This window comes from Tupaia chinensis, unplaced genomic scaffold (genome assembly GCF_000334495.1).
Source record: "Tupaia chinensis unplaced genomic scaffold, TupChi_1.0 Scaffold000183_1, whole genome shotgun sequence".
In the NCBI taxonomy this organism is placed as follows: domain Eukaryota; kingdom Metazoa; phylum Chordata; class Mammalia; order Scandentia; family Tupaiidae; genus Tupaia; species Tupaia belangeri.
Genome location: NW_006159658.1, coordinates 1,224,385 through 1,240,642, shown reverse-complemented (window position 1 = coordinate 1,240,642; position 16,258 = coordinate 1,224,385). Strand labels below are relative to the sequence as shown.

The 16,258-nt window shown below is 37.2% G+C and overlaps 1 protein-coding gene and 1 pseudogene across 1 annotated transcript in view; both read right to left on the bottom strand.

The window, feature by feature from the left end:
• The window catches only part of CLEC4D (C-type lectin domain family 4 member D), a 13,495-nt gene extending 3,994 nt beyond the window's left edge, over window positions 1–9,501 (bottom strand). The window contains exons 1-4 of the mRNA XM_027771108.1: window positions 9,282–9,501; window positions 6,408–6,494; window positions 2,271–2,375; window positions 1,433–1,584 (exon numbers count right to left, since the gene is read on the bottom strand). Of these exons, the coding sequence (XP_027626909.1) occupies window positions 1,433–1,584; window positions 2,271–2,375; window positions 6,408–6,494; window positions 9,282–9,309 (372 nt within the window). The 5' untranslated portion in view covers window positions 9,310–9,501. The remainder of the gene's footprint in view (window positions 1–1,432; window positions 1,585–2,270; window positions 2,376–6,407; window positions 6,495–9,281) is intronic.
• A 4,229-nt stretch (window positions 9,502–13,730) lies between these two features.
• The window catches only part of LOC102491969 (voltage-dependent anion-selective channel protein 1 pseudogene), a 7,834-nt pseudogene continuing 5,306 nt past the window's right edge, over window positions 13,731–16,258 (bottom strand).

The window sequence follows — 16,258 nt, the reverse complement described above, 5'->3', positions numbered from 1 at the left end:
AAGTCAAAACCCCCCCCCCCCCCCCGGGGGGATGGCCATGCCACAATCCCTTCTCCTCCATTCTCCTCTCGGGGTTGTGGGCATGCATGCACACTTGCCCGGTGTGAGTTTAAGCCACCCGGTCCAGGACTCGAACTGCGGTCCGCTACATGGGAGTCCAGTGACATAGCCATTATACTAACTGCTGGCCTCTGGAGACAGAATCTTTAAGGAAACACTGCTGACCAAGAAAAGAGCAGACTCTCAGTCATAGTATGTATATAGGAACACATTACACAGAAAATAAATTTTAGTTGTTTTTTTAAAAAAGAATTACTTTATTTAACTTTATTTATTCATTTATTTATTTTAATTTGACCAGAGAGGGACAGAGCGAGAGAGCGAGAAGGAAAGTGAGAAAGCAAGCCATAGGTCCGGGACTCAAACCATGAGTTGAGTTGGCCAAGTGAGAGTCCAGAGTCCTTAACTACTATGCCACTTGCTGACCTCTAAATTTTATCTTTTAAAAAATTGAATTTACCTTACGATTTCTTTATTTAGTTCATACATATAAATTAGTTTTTCTGCATTTTATCCTGAGAAGCTATTTTAGTCCTGATGCATCATTCATTCACCCATTCAGTGAGTGTTTATCAAGACCTGTTCAATGCACTGCACAGTCACTGAATGTGCAGTGGGAGCCATGGGAGGAGGAGTCGTGAACAACCATACATAGCAGTGTGAGGATCATGTTGATGTGGGATGTTGGGCTGGTCAAGCCCAACACCATTGCCTGATTCAGGACCGTAAGATGACCAGGTTCTTGTCTCACGCTCATGAAGAATTAGAGACGTGGACAAATGGAGAAGCAGCAAAGCAAAGTTTACTTAAGGAGAGGAAAGTTCCCAGAATAGGGAGGGGTCCCTGGAAAGGGCTGCCCAAGAGGAGCTGAGGTCAGGGGTTTTAGTCCAGCAATCTGAGTAATGGACTGGCTCCCTGATAAGAAAGTGGGAGTCAGAAAATAGTGACATGGTAGTCTGGGTGATTTATTACCCTATTCTTTATGGGGTCAACAGATCTATTGATCTGCACTTTTTGTTAGACTATTGTTAGCAAAGAGAAACTGTTGTCTGTAGCTATAGCTATTTTGAACCCTAATACAGCCTGCTCTTTGTTGGTTAAAACTTAGCCATTGTGTCGCCATCTTGGGTTTTATACCCAGCTATATGTTCCCAAGCCTATCTCCTAGGTGGTCAGGGTGGGGGTTTCTTTTGGAGAAAATAACACATAAATCAGATCTGGAAAGATTTGACCAAATAAAGAAAAATGGGAGAGGAAGGATAAGCAGATGGAATAGAATGAAGCAAACTCACAAATCATGGCAGAGTGGAGGAATTTGTGAAGAGATTTAAAGCAGCAAACACATGTTTGTGAGCATCTCTTCCAAACCCACCTGCTCAGCTTCTGTGCTGAGGGTGGCCAGATGCGCTCCCATACCCAAACAGTTCCTTTCACTCTCCGCCCAGGTCTTATTGTGGGTCACAGGAAAGTAGCAGTGGGACTGGAAGGCTCTCCACCCTACAGGGCAGCAAGTCCAGGTGCTCCCTGGGTAAAAATAGAAAAGAGTTATAAAGAGCTTAATATGAGTGGGAATAATACTAGGATTACCAAACTCATTCTGTCCCCCATCTCCCAAAAAACCCTGAAAATTACATTTCTAAATATCTTTCAGACAGAAGTATCTGCAATCAAATAATGCCTATGAGGAAATGACTGAGTGTTCTCTTAGAAGATATGATTAGTATTCAGTGCCCCTACATCTTCCTGTCATTTTAAAAGTGTTTCCATAACAAAGGCTTCTCAGGACATTTTATCCGAAGGAGCAAAAAATCTGCTAAAACTCAGGCATTTCTGCCTTCTCCCAAATGAGACTTGACAACATTCTAGAATAGTGAGAGATAAAGACATCTCAGCAAAGCTATGTATTCTAGGAAGACATGGTTCTTATGATATGGCTGAATCAGGGGAAAATGGAATTAAATTAATGTTACATTTTGGTTGTGAAGAAAGGCCCATAAAATGTGTTGTTACATTTCCCAATTATATTTCCAACTGATTGTAGTCATGAGAAATAATTGTTTCCTTTACTGATGCTTGTTTATAAGCTAAATTCTGATTTTATGTTATTTGAGTCCTTCCTGGTTTACTACTGGTAATCTGTAAATCGAATTTTGAGCTCTAATGGAAATTGAAATAACAAAGAAATGCCTTGTGCTCTCTGCCTTCTGTACCTTTCTGTTCTGATTTTTCTCTGACACATGTTAGCTTCTCATGAGACGCCAGTAACTTGAACACCTCTATGGCTCTTTCACAGCGCAGAAAGTTGTGATGAGTCACTGTCAAGAAGGGAAAAAAGGTCAGTTCCTTTCCGGTATCACTACTATAATTAAGAAATGAGGACTGGCCTCTGTAACCTAGCTCTGACTCTCCTAGTTAAGGCCCCACCTGTTCTTTTCTTCCTATGCGGTTCCTTTCTTCAGGTACAGGTAAATTGGTTGAGTGAAACTGTTAAAAATTAATTTTTTAATTATAGCACATTGTCCATTGTATTCTTTACATGGGTAGTTTCTCAAACTTTTATGTGCATGCACTTTTAAACTGATGAAGAACAGATACTACACTTATTCTTACCAAAATGATTACATGAACTTTTTAAACATGTAACCTTTTGTATGAAATGTATATTAAGTGGAGAATTTTGTATGAAATGTATATTAAGTGGAGAATTTTGGTTAATATTGGAATAGTTCTACAAAGTTTAATAAACCTTATATTTATTTATTTTAAAAATATTTTTTTAACTTGAAATATAACCAAATACAGAAATAATGAAAAACATAGATTCACAGTTCTGCAAATTATTGGAAAGTAAACACTCAGATAACAGCCACCCAGTGGGAGAAACAGAATACTACCAATACCCCAAGTAACCTTCATAGCCCAAATCCAACTCAGTTTCTTCCCCTTATACGGAACCACTTCATGGCCCAGCAGGTGGTGTTGTGGTTAGAGTGCTGAACACTCCCACATGGCTGACCATGATTTGAGTACCAGACCTGGTGGCTTGCTTTCCCCCCCCCCCCCCCCCGCCAAGTCAAATTAAAATAAATGAATGAATAAACAAAATTGAAATAAATAATTCTTTAAAAAAGCAACCATTTTGTGGCCTTTAAAGTAATTGCTCTGTGCTTTGTTTCATAATTTTACCACTTAATAATATATCCCCAAAACATATAGATCAGATTTGTCTGCTTTTGAAACTTTTTTTTTTGTGGAGAGGTTTTTGCTATAGGGCGTGTGCACTTGCCAGCCAGACAGAGAGAGACAGACAGAAAGCAAGAAATCACCCCCCAGGGGGGATGGCCATGCCACAATCCCTTCTCTATTCTCCTCTCGGGATCTTGGGCATGTACGCACACGTGCCCGGCATGAATTTAAGCCATCGCATTTGGGACTCAAATCCTGGTCGAGTACATGGGAGTCCAGCGACATATCCATTATGCTATCTGCTGGTCCTGCTTTTGAACTTTTTCTAAATGGAATCACACCATTGCATTATTTTGCTTCCATCTTCTGCTCAGCATTTTTCTGAAATTTATCGTTGTTGCTTCATGTAGCTATAATTCCACTATCTTTATTGCTAATCTATTGTCTTTATGCAGTAAGATGTATTTATTCTAGTTAATATTTTCTTTGCTTTGAGAGTTTGGCTATTGCGAACTATGCTTCTCTGAACATTTTCGACCATGCATCCTAGGGAAGGTAAACCCGCCCTTCTGTAGGGTATCTATGTGGGTGTATATGTAGCATGCTGGTAATAGAGTAGACATGTCATAAGCCATGACAGTGGTAAGCTTTCCAGAGTGATCGTATGCTTTCCACTCCCAGCAACAATTCATGAGCAGTCCAGTTGTTCCACAGCCGCATCGATATTTGGTAGTACCAGGTTTTTTAATCGTGGTCTTCCTGATTGATATGTTTACTCTGGTATCTCATTTTGAGTTGCATTTACAATTTCCTGTTAACTAATGAGGCTGATACTTTTTTGTATGTTTACTAGATATATCATTTTCTCTTCTGTACAGTGCCTGTTTAAGACTTTACTCACTTTTCTGTTGTGCCCTTAAGGTCTTGTCTTCTTTCCTATTCTTTTTGGTTGGTTGGTTTGTAAAAGGGTGAGTGGACTTGCCAGAGAGACATAAAGAGAGATAGGGAAGCTGACAAATCATCCCCCAGAGGGCATGTCCACACTGCAACCCCTTTCCTTCCTTTCTCCTGTCGGGATTTTGGTTATGCGTGCATGTGTGCCCAGTGTGTTTTTTCAAGCTGTGGATTTGGGATTCAAACCGTGAATTCGGCCATTTGGGATCCAGCTGCATTAACCACATGCCACTGGATGGCTCAGGATTTTTTTCTTATTGACTTGAAAGATTTTTATACATTATATGAATTAATCATTTATTAATTGTATGCATTACAGATATGTTCTCCTTTGGTTTTCATTTTTCACGTTTAGGGGTCTCTTCTGCTGTACAGTAATTTTTTAAAAATTTAGTATAATTTGTAAATGTTTTCTTTGTTTTCTAGAGTACTTTGTGACTTAAGAAATCATCCCCTGCCTCTAGGTCATGAAGTTATCTCCATGTATTTTCTTAAAATTTTGTTGGTTTGCTTTCCACAGTTTGGCTAGTTTAGATAATCCAATCTAAGCTCTCCAAGATAATTCAATCTACCTTGGATTATCATTTGTACATGACATAATGCAGGAGACCAATTTCATTTTAAAAATATAGATAATCAATGAACTCCATAGCATTAGCTGAATAAAATTGTCTTTTTCTCATAAATCTGCTAAGTCTCCCTCTATTTTTACCAAAAGAGTTTATACATGCAGGATTTATAACTATGTTCTGTATTCCTTTCTTTAAAAAAATTATTTTATTTAACTTTATTTATTTTAATTTGACCAGAGGAGGGTAGAGCAAGAGAGAGAGATAAAGTGAGAAAACAGCCATTTGGTCCAGGACTCGAATGGCAGTAGGCCATGTGGGAGTCCAACACCCTTAACACCACACTACCTGCCGGCCCCCCTTTTTTGACTATAGCTATATCTATCTTTACCCTTAACACCACACTACCTGCCGGCCCCCATTTTTTGACTATATCTATATCTATCTATATCTATCTATATATCTTTATCTATATCTATATCATCTATATCTATATCTATATATCTATCAATGCATATCATTACAGCTTGCAAAATAAATTTTCCCAGCATGAATACACTGCATATTAGTCCAGTAAAGATATTATCATACACACAATCATCAACGGATAATTTTCCATTTTTGTGTCTCTTAAATGTTTTGCTTCTTTCTTATCCCCTTTGATTCTTTTCCTCTTACCTTCCCCTATTTTCCCCCTCCTCACACACTGTCTCTAGTATCTGCAATTGTTCTCCATGCTTTTACATCTTCTGATCTTTCAGTTTCTGCCATAGCATGTAGACATTTGATATTTGATCTATTGTCTTACTGTTTATTCTAGTACTTTTTAAAAAAGTCATTGCACGTAACTTTATTTATTTATTTAATAATTTATTGATTTGACCAGAGAGGGGAAGAGAGAAAGAGAGAGAGAGAAAGAGAGAGAGAGAGAGACAGCAAGTAAGAGAGAAAGAGGGAAAGTGAGAAAGCAAGATGCCAGGTCTGGGACTTGAACTGCAGTGGACCATGTGAGAGTCCAGCACCCTTAACCATCATGCCACCTGCTGGTCCTATACTGTAGTAATTTAATCATAACAACTTTATTCAATGTCTTGATATCAGAAAAAAATAAGTCTTCCTATGGCCTTGATGGTGGTGATGATTTCACAACACATATTTAGCCTCCTAAGTGAAATGTATACATTAATCTATAACTTTTTATATACCAGTCATATCTCAAGAAAGTGGTTTAAAAAAGAAAAAAAGAGAAAGAAAGAAACACTATTCTTCTCACCTTGTTCTTTTTAAAGCCAACCCATCAGAAAGTGGATTTTTTTTTCTGCTTATTCTTTATTGATAAGATGTAGCCCTTGGGAATCCCAGTCCAAGATAGGGAATAATTTACTATAGTCATCAACTTTTACATGAACAGAGAACTGTCTAACTTCCATGTTCAAGTTCCTGACACAAGGCAACATCATCAAAGAGTAGAAGGTAAGGGATGTAGCTCTGAATTTGAAATCCAAGACAGTGAGACATTTTAGATTGAGATGTTGAGGGAAATTATCAGTCTTGAGAAAGCAAAAGGTTTGGAGCAACTTTATGGGAGTTGTTTTGGAAAATAATTCAAGGAGAGTTCCACTTTAGCTAACAACTTACCCAAAGAACTTGCAATAAAACAGGCACCAAGAAGTGAGATGGAGGCAGTAGCAATGGCCCAGGGGATCAGCTGGGAAGGTCGACTTCCTTGCATTAGACAAAAAGACATAAATAAGTAGATATGCTCTCAGCACAAGAGCTACAGCTAATTCTACCAAGGAGCAAAATAGATATGAGTACATCCAAAATATTTTAAATGTGGTAGACAGCTTAAATATCTCCCCTGAATAAGTAAATTTTAGTTTACTGATAAATAAATAGAAAAAATGTATATATTTTGTTTTTTGAAAATTTGGAACAGAGGAGGCTTTGATAAGCAAAATACAAAACACAAAAGCCATAAAAACTGATAATTTGGGTGCATAAAGTCATATTTGGAGGTTGGCAGATAGTGTGGTGGTTACGGTGTTGGACTCCCACATAGCCGACAGTAGTTCAATAGTGGCTTGATTTCTCACTTTCTCTCTGGTCAAATTAAAAAAAAAAAAAACAAATAAAACAATTCTTTTAAAAAATAAAAGCACTTAAAGTAAAGTTTCTATGTAACAAACATTGTTACAAGACAAAGAACATGTGAAAAAATCAATATTCAGACTGTATAAAAATTTCTAAAATCAATTAGAAAACTGAGTGAAACTTTGAACAGGAAATGTGCTAAATATTTAATTTGCTGAAATTATAAATGCCATTAAATAAATAGAAGCATGCACAATCAGAGACCTATAAACTAAAATGCTATGGTATGATTTTTCATATATCAGATTTTAAAAAAAACTATTTAATTTTATTTATTATTGTTATTAATATTTTAAAATTTTCCATAAGGCATGTGCACTCACCAGAGAGAGATGGGGTGGGGGCGGGGGTGGCGGGGTGTGAGGAGAGGGAGGGAAAGTGAGAAATCAAGGTCTGGGACGGTCTGGGACTCAAACTATGGTTGGCCATGTGGGCTTCCAGGGCCCCAGCTACTATGCCACCTGCTGGCCCCTCACATATCAGATTTTTAAATAGATTGAAAATATCTAAGTTGGAGGACTAGCAGTTGGCATAATGGCTATATCGCTGGACTCCCATGTAGTCAACTACTGTTCAAGTCCCAGACCTGGTAGCTTAAACTCACGCCGGGCAGCGTGTGTGTGCATACCCAAGATCCTGAGAGGAGAACGGAGGAGAAGGGATTGCGGCATGACCATCCTCCTGGGGGGTGATTTCTCACTTTTTGTCTCTCTGTCTTTCTGGTGAGTGCACATGCCCTATAGCAAAAACCTCTCCAAAAAATAAAAATTAAAAAAAAAAACAAACTAAGTTGGCAAGGCTGAGGGGAAATACGACTGTGTGTGAGGAAGTAGATTCTGTTGCTAAGACTGTAAATTAGAACAGCCTTTTGGAAGGATCAATTTAGTAACATCAATATTTAAATGCTATACATGTACGAGAGTGATTTCAGTTCTTGGGATCTAGCCTATAAAAATAACTGGTTATTTTTGTGAAAGGATATTCATTGCAGTACTTTTGAAAGTAGAACAACAACAACAAAAACCCAACAGTGGTGAACCTGAAACTTAGCAATACTAGAAATTTTAAATTATGGTGAATCCATATGATGAAATTCTATAAGCAATTAAATGATCATTTATGTCAATATGTACTGACATAAAAAGTCTCTAAAGCATATTATTACATAAAAAGGTGTTTTTTTTTTTTTTGAGGGGTTTTCGCTATAGGGTGCATGTGCTTGCCAGACAGAGAGAGACAGAGAGACAGAAAGCGAGAAATCACCCCCTGGGGGGGATGGCCACACCACAATCCCTTCTCCTCCATTCTCCTTTTGGGATCTTGGGCACGCACGCACACGTGCTTGGTGTGAGTTTTAAGCCACCAGGTTCGGGATGTGAACCGCGGTCGACTACGTGGGAGTCCAGCGACATAGCCATTACGCTAACTGCTGGTCTTATAAAAAGGTATTTTTCAAGACCATTTTGCAGTATAATCCCATTAAGCTTTGCCATGGTAAAATGTAGAAATGAAGGAAAATTTCAACACTCATTCTTTTATTATTATTATTCTTATTATGTATACATTCAATTGCTATACATCATTTAGATTGTAGAGACTTTGCCCAGCATGATATACACCTCAGTCTAGCCCATTATCAACAGATAATAAACCATATCTGTGTCTCACAAATGTCTTACCTCTCTATAGATTTTTCCCACGAATTTCCTTTCCTAAGCTCTTCCCCTCTCACACTCTTCTACTTTGTCTCTACTGTCCATAACAATTCTCAATGCTTTTATGTCCTCCAGTCTTCCAGTCTCTATGCAGAGTGAGGACAGTCAGCATCTGTTAAGTGGAGACATACAATGTCTCTCTTTCATAGCCTGACTTGCTTCACTCAGCAATAAGTCTTCCATATTTGTCCACTTTCTATCGAATGCCAGGTTTATATTCATTCTATATATGCTTTGAAAATATTGTTTAGTATTCTCACAATACAAATCTATTAGTTTTGCTTGAGCCAAACATAAAATGAGCCAGTCAGAGCCTCTGATACATGATGAACCCATCTCAGTGTGTTTTCTACATCTTCCTTCTCTCTCTTCCCTAAAAGAATCTTCCTAAGTTACTCTCTCCTTTCCATCTCATTTCTCTTTTATGTGCTTTATTTCCTTTGTTCAATCTACATTTTATAAAGAAATTTCTGTTATCACCTGTATCAATCTATGCCCTTTTGCTTCACAAAAGTCATTCTTATTTCCCGCCACCTCCTCCTTCCCCTTCTCTACAATATTTTTAACTATTTTGGATTCATAATTTTATATTTTAGTCATGATTCTACTTGCCTCTTTAAAGTTGAAAGGAAAAAATACTCACGCTTACTTTGAGTTTCTTCTAGGTACATTGTGTGTTCACTCCTTCGTTGTTGAGAGGACAAAGAGCCTCTTCTATTTTTTTTCCTCAGGGTATTTTTCTGTAATTAGAGGGATATATTCAGAAATACTTGAAACTGAACTTCAGTCTTACCTATTCTGTGGAGATTAGAAAGTTCTCAATATAAGAGAGTTTAACTCAAAAGAAGAAGTATTTTCAAATACTGGGGTTTCCTTTCATTTAAATGGGAGATGGGGCAAATAAAAAAAGGAAATTGAGAAAGCGACAGTCCAAAACAATTGGTAGACAGTTCTGTTGGTATGTTGAAGTCACTAGTGTGTCATGTGGAATTTCTCAATTTGTTTTTATTCATTTTTCAAAAACATTTATCAGTGATCTAAATGAAATAATTATTATGTCTAATAAAACCTTTATAAAACCTCCTAATGTTTTAATTTTCCTGAATATTATATCTTCAAAGGCAGTTATAAGCTTTAAACTGTGCCCTAGAAAGTTCTCTGAGCTGAATGAGTTGTGCCCACGCTAGTAAAAGAAAATGTGAAAAATGAGCTAAAGTTTTTAATGTACATGTTGTATGTACATTTTGTTTAGAGACCCAAATTGCTTGTTTTGGATTTGAGGAAGAGATGGTGGTGATCAAATCCCAATTATCTCCCTACATGAGAGAAAATAGGCTTGATAAGAAAAAGAAAATATAAGGTTCTATGATAGAGACCTTTGTATGGTGCTGTTATGTTTGCATCCCTACCAGAACGCATTTGTTGAAGCCCTATGAGTAATGGTAGGTGGAGGGGGAACTTTGGAAGGTAATTAGGTTCTATGTATATATATGTGTGTGTGCGTATGAATATGTGAATGAAATACTATGTGAATGAAACACTAACTACTCTGCTAAATTAGGGATGGAGGGGGTAAAATTACACATTTGGCAATATATTTATTTTGCAGCACTTTCACTACAAAAAGTATTCTCCTAGAAATGCTTTCCACAAACTGTCATATGCAGTCCTAGAAACTAGACTTTCTCTAAAGTAATAATTATTCTTAGTAAAAGGTTCTTGAACTCCTAAAGCATATATAAATCCTGCTATAAGTAGGAAAGAACACAGATCTATCACATTCTGCTGTTTCCAGAAAGTAAGCATGATATAAAAAAATTAGAGAAATTCTGCTCTTCTACTAGAAAATTTTCTGAATGAGAAGCTTTGTCCAAGATAGCCTTAAGGCCACACACGTACACACACACACACAATGTGAACAATGAGCAAAAGTCTATTAACCTTTATTTTGGAGTTGAAGAAGAAGTGGTAGCTCTATGGATTAAATTCCAAGATCTTCCTAGATGATAGAAAGTAGACTTGTTAAGGGGAAAAAAAACCATGAAATTATGTGGTAAAGACATGTTCTTTATTCTTAAAACAAACAGAATATATACATTTGAGGGTGATCTTGTAGCACCAGGTTAAGCTTTGCACAAAGGAAGCTGGATCCCAGATGGCCAACCAGGGTTTGAGTCCTGGTCCAGTAACTTCAAAAACTTTCCCAGGATCCTGACAGAGTGAAGAATTGGAAGAAGGACTGCAACATGACCAGGCCCCATAGGGGTTGCTTTCTCTCTCACTCTTTCTTTCTTTCTTCTTTCTTTCTTTCTTTCTTTCTTTTTCTTTCTTTCTTTCTTTCTTTCTTTCTTTCTTTCTTTCTTTCTTCTTTCTTTCTCTTTCTTTCTTTCTTTCTTTTCTCTTTTTTTCCCTCTCTTTCTTTCTTTCTTTCTTTCTTTCTTTCTTTCTTTCTTTCTTTCTCTCTCTTTCTTTCTTTCTTTCTTTCTTTCTTTCTTTCTTTCTTTCTTTCTTTCTTCCTTTTTCTTTCTTTCTTTCTTTTTTTCTTTCTTCTTTCTTTCATCTTTCTTTCTCTCTTTTCCTTTCTTCTCTCTTGCTCACAGACTCCTCTGGCATTAAAGAAAGGGAATAAGGAAGGAAGGGAAAAAGGAAGAATATATACGTTTTCAGGCATAGGTATATACTTGTTTTGTTTTATAAATTTAAACAATAGATACTGGAGATGATAAGACAAGTAGTGGTAGGGAAAACCCTTTTCTGTCTCAACATCAGGAAAGGCTAACATACATCAGTTGTATCATTTAATGAGCAGGTGGAAAGGGAACCCAAGAAGTGTTCAAACAGGGATCATAATAAGCTGAAAAATGATGAACTGATCAGACGTACTAAGCAAAGAGCTAAAACAGACTTACTTATATCTTAGATAATAAAAATCCCTACGTGACCTTTCTGATTATGATAAATAAATACATGGCTGGATAATGCTGACTAAATCAATGAGTTTTATAACATTAGTCAAGCAATGCATTAGAAGTACAGTATATCTGAGAGAGACACTTAGCTAAAAAAAACCCTGAGAAACAAAATCGTATTAAAAATACAGACTAAAAAAAACTGTTGATATCATGAGTGAAGTTTAAGAATACAATAACTGTCAGTTAATTTTATTTAAAAAATCAATTACCTAGCAAAAGGGTTACTAAATCTTGCCTAAGTATAATGCAATGGTTGCAACTTAATCTTGCAAAGGAATAAAGATATTGCAAAACTATGAATGTGCTGAAAAGTTCTGTTTCATTTTAGGTACGTTGCCAAAATATATTGTTTGGCGGCTTCAGCATCTGGAATATGAAATAGCTGAATGTCCACTTGAACTTTCTGGCAGCCAGAACATGCATTATCATTGGTCATATGATGGCATAGGTGTAGCAATGTTAGTAGTACAAGAGCAGCATTTGGTTTAAATTTATTATCAACACCTGGGTACTTGACTTTAAATATTTTTAAAAGTTTATTTATCTCTTCCATAGCAAGAGAAGGAGAGAGCATCCCCAATAGGGTCCTGAATCCATGATGCATCCCTAGTCTCTGTCGGCCCCAAATCAAGCACATGTGTACTCAATGTGTGCAGGGAGGTCTCTGGACATGAACCAGAAACCTTTCTACATGGGTCAGTCTTTCAGACAACTTTCTACTTTTTGTCTGTTTAATGTTTCCTTCCTGTGCACCTCTCACCCAACCTTTAGCACCCACTCCCTAACACCACTCCACTCCCTTACAGTCTCTTGTATCTACACTTATCATTCTACTATCATATCTTCAGATCTTTCCACTTTTGCCATAAGGTGCAGATATTTGGTATGAGTTGAGTGGAGATATACAGTATGTATCTTTCAAAGTCTGGCTCACTTTGGTCAACATTAAATCTTCTGTATTCATCTACTTTGAATCAAACAATAGGGTCTCATTGTTTCCTATAACTGAATAAAATTCCATAGTATATATGTGCCACAGTTTTTCAACCTACTCTTCAGTTTTGGGAAACTTAGATTGGTTCCATGCTGTAGTAATAGTGAGTAATGCTGCAATAACCATGGGTGTGCAAATTTCTTTCCAACTGAGTGTTTTCATATTTTTTTTGGGTAAATACTAAGGAGCAGGACTACTGGATCATATGGTAGCACGGTAGTTCTACTTGTAGGATTTTTTTTTAGGCTTCAATATTTTATTCAAGTTTTATTTTAAGTGATGGTAGTTAAAGCATTTGAAGGGGAGGATCTAACTCCACAAAAATTGGAAAACTCTAAAATGTATCCATTGAACTGCTAAAAAATAAATTGTCTGCTGAGAATACAACAAAAGTCCAATTTGGATTCTGAGTGCTGTCACCATAAGATCACAACCACACAGACTCTTCCCAGCTTGCAGCTGGAGCTCCTGAAAGCTATCTCATACTCTGGTGCAAGGGCAAAAACCACAACTCAGGAAGGAATTAAGTCCTGAATCATTGACTGCATCACATACACCCACCCCCTCCCAAAAAATGGCACAAAAGAAACAGCTACCACACCCAGCAGACTACTTTGGTGTAAAGGAAGTGATGATGGAATGGGGTGGAAATAGGTCATGAAGATCTGTCTAAAAAAGTCCCTTTCAGAGGAGTCTGTACACACCATCAAATGAGCCTCTCATCAATTAAGGAAACTAAGGTTCAGTTTTCAGGAAGTCACAATATAATTTGTTTACTCAATAGGAACTTACAAAGTGCCTACATATTATCAATTTCCACTTGCAATCATTTCTAAAAAATGAAAACAAAAATAAAAAAATATCCAAATACCTGGCATCTCTAGAAGGACCACCAAGTTCCCCCTCCCCATGCCTACATACCTTTTTAAATTTTTTCAAGGGGAATTGAATCTCTTCTGTACCACTAAAGGGTAACACTTTAAAGCTGAATTGTCCTTAACCTGGAGGTCTAACGTGATATTTAGTAATACTTGCATTCCAGACATACAACATAAAGCATACACTGAGTTCTACTCAATGCTATGCTGCAAAATAGTTTAAAATTAAACGATTGTACAGTATTCATTTATGCTTGAAATTCCAGTCCTAGACCAAGTTTGTGGCCACCAGTGTTGATGTTCTTGTCAGAACTGACTGACAATGTCAGTTTGATGAGTGCCTTTATGGTCTGAGTGTATCCTAGGCCTAAAAGACTGGGGTTTATTTAAGCCAAGAAACAGGCATCAGTGTCGATCTGATACTTGGCCATTATTCCAAAGCAAGTGTTACTGTTTCCTGCTGTCCAGGCGAGATTGACAGCTGTCTCCAAATTTTTGTTCACCTTCTGGCAAATGGAACCACCAAATTCTGTGCCATCATTCACCTTAGTGTGAAGTTGAAATTCATCAGTCTTGTAGCCAACCATGAAATTGCTCTGTTTCACTCAGGACGTCACATTCTCCAAGTTCATCTGGTGGCCAGCCATACAGCCCTCCTAACCTAGCACCAGAGCACCCCAAGTGGAAGGCCAACAGTGTCAAAATCTAGAGTACAGCCTGTCTTGATTTTAGGTAAGAAGGATGAATCAAAGGTCAGCTTCAGTCCACGTGCAAGCTCGTCTTCCATGGTAATTTCTGTGCCTAGCGTGGTGTCAGTATTCCACTTCTCCATAAATGTCAGGTTGTATTTGGTCCATCTGAACTTGATTACCAGACTGCCTGTCACTTTATTAGTCTCTGTGCTGGCTGAGCCTGAGCTGGTAAATTCCAATCCATTCTCAGATTTTGTTTTCTTTCTTTCTTTTATATTTATTTATTTATTTTTGGAAACTTTAAAATAAAAAATTAATTAATTTACATTCATTCCCTGAGCATTGTCACAGCATACAATATGTAATTTCCCATCCAGAATACACTGCATAGCGGCTTAATCATACATGTTATCATCAATAACTTTCCATTTCTAGTTTCATACATATATGTATATGTGTACTTTACCCCTATTTCTCACCCTCTGCCATTTCCCTCCCTCCTTCCACACTATCTCAGGTATTTTCCATTCCTTCCCCCCCCCATATTTCATTGATTCACAAAATTTCTTCAATAATCTAACTATTTTCAATAGCAAGTTCAGCTGGTATATACATATCTGTGAATACATATCTGACTTTAGGTGTGAAACTCTAAGTAGAATGAATATAAAGTAGCACCTAGCTGACCCTATATAGCTTACTATGGTCATTAAGTAGGTGTTTTTTAATTTCAAGAAAAGCAATTTTAGCTTTAATAAATCAAAGAAAGGTACTTTACTTAAAACTTAAAGCCAGGAAACAGATTAGGATTATGTTCAAATAGTAGGTACATGAACCTATCGGCAGCTCAAGATAGGACAAAAATCCTTAAAACTGGAAAAAAAAAAGCCAATATGAAAATCAGCAATATTTTAGTCAAAAATCATAAAATTCTATTTCATCTGTTCAGTCTCATGTACTTAGTCTATCTTCTGTTGTGATTTGATCTTCCCAATTATATTCTGGGATATAATATTCAACTCCAGACTTGTCATTATGGTTACATTGGCCATTTTCTTTCTTTCTTTTTTCTTTTTTTTCCTTTTTTTCAATTTTTGGAGAGGTTTTTGTTATAGGGCATGTGCTCTCGCCAGAAAGAGAGAGAGAGACAGAGAAATAGACAGCGAGAAATCACCGCCCAGGGGGATGGCCACGCCACAATCCCTTCTCCTTCATTCTCCTCTCGGGATCTTGGACAAGCACACACATGTGCCCAGTGTGAAGTTAAGCCACCACGTCTGGGATTCAAATCGTAGTTGACTACGTGGGAGTCCAGTGACATAGCCATTACACCAACTGCTGGTCCTGCTTTTCTTAGTTTTTGAGCTCTTATTTCTGTGTGTCTGTTTTTAATTTTCCTGGTAAAGCACTTCCTTCAGAACTTCTCGGAGATCTGGCCTGGTGTTGATAAATTCTTTCGGGTTTTGTTTATCTGAGAATGTTCTTGTCTTTTCTCCCCACATGGGGGGTAATCTTGCCAGGTACAGTATTCTTGGTTTAAATTGCTTTTCCCATAACATTTAAAATATTTTTTCCTATTCTTTCCTCACTTGCATTGTTTCTGATGAGAAGTCTGCAGATGGGATATCCTTTGTAGGTAACTTGCCATTTCTCTCTTGCCAGTCTTAGTGTCTCTTCTTTGTCTTTGATTTTGGTCAATCTGGCTATAATGTGTCTTGGAGAAGATCTTCTTGGGTTGATTCTATTTGGGGTCCTTTGTATTTCTTGGGACTGGATCTTTGAATGCCTCTCTAGGTTTGGAAAGTTTTCTTCCAGGATTTCATGGACTAGATTATCAATGCTCTTATGAGTCTCTTTGCCTTCTGGGATACCAATTATCTGGACGGTATCTAGTATTTCTTGTATATTATTCTCATTTTTTGACCATTTTCTTGGTCTTCATGGTGGATTTTTCTAGGCTAGTGATTCTGTCTTCTACATCTGGGATTTGATTTTCCATATGATCCAGTTTGCTTTTAATACTTTTTTTTTCTTTTTTTTTTTTTTTTGGAGGGATTTTTGCTATAGGGGCCGTGGGCTCCCCC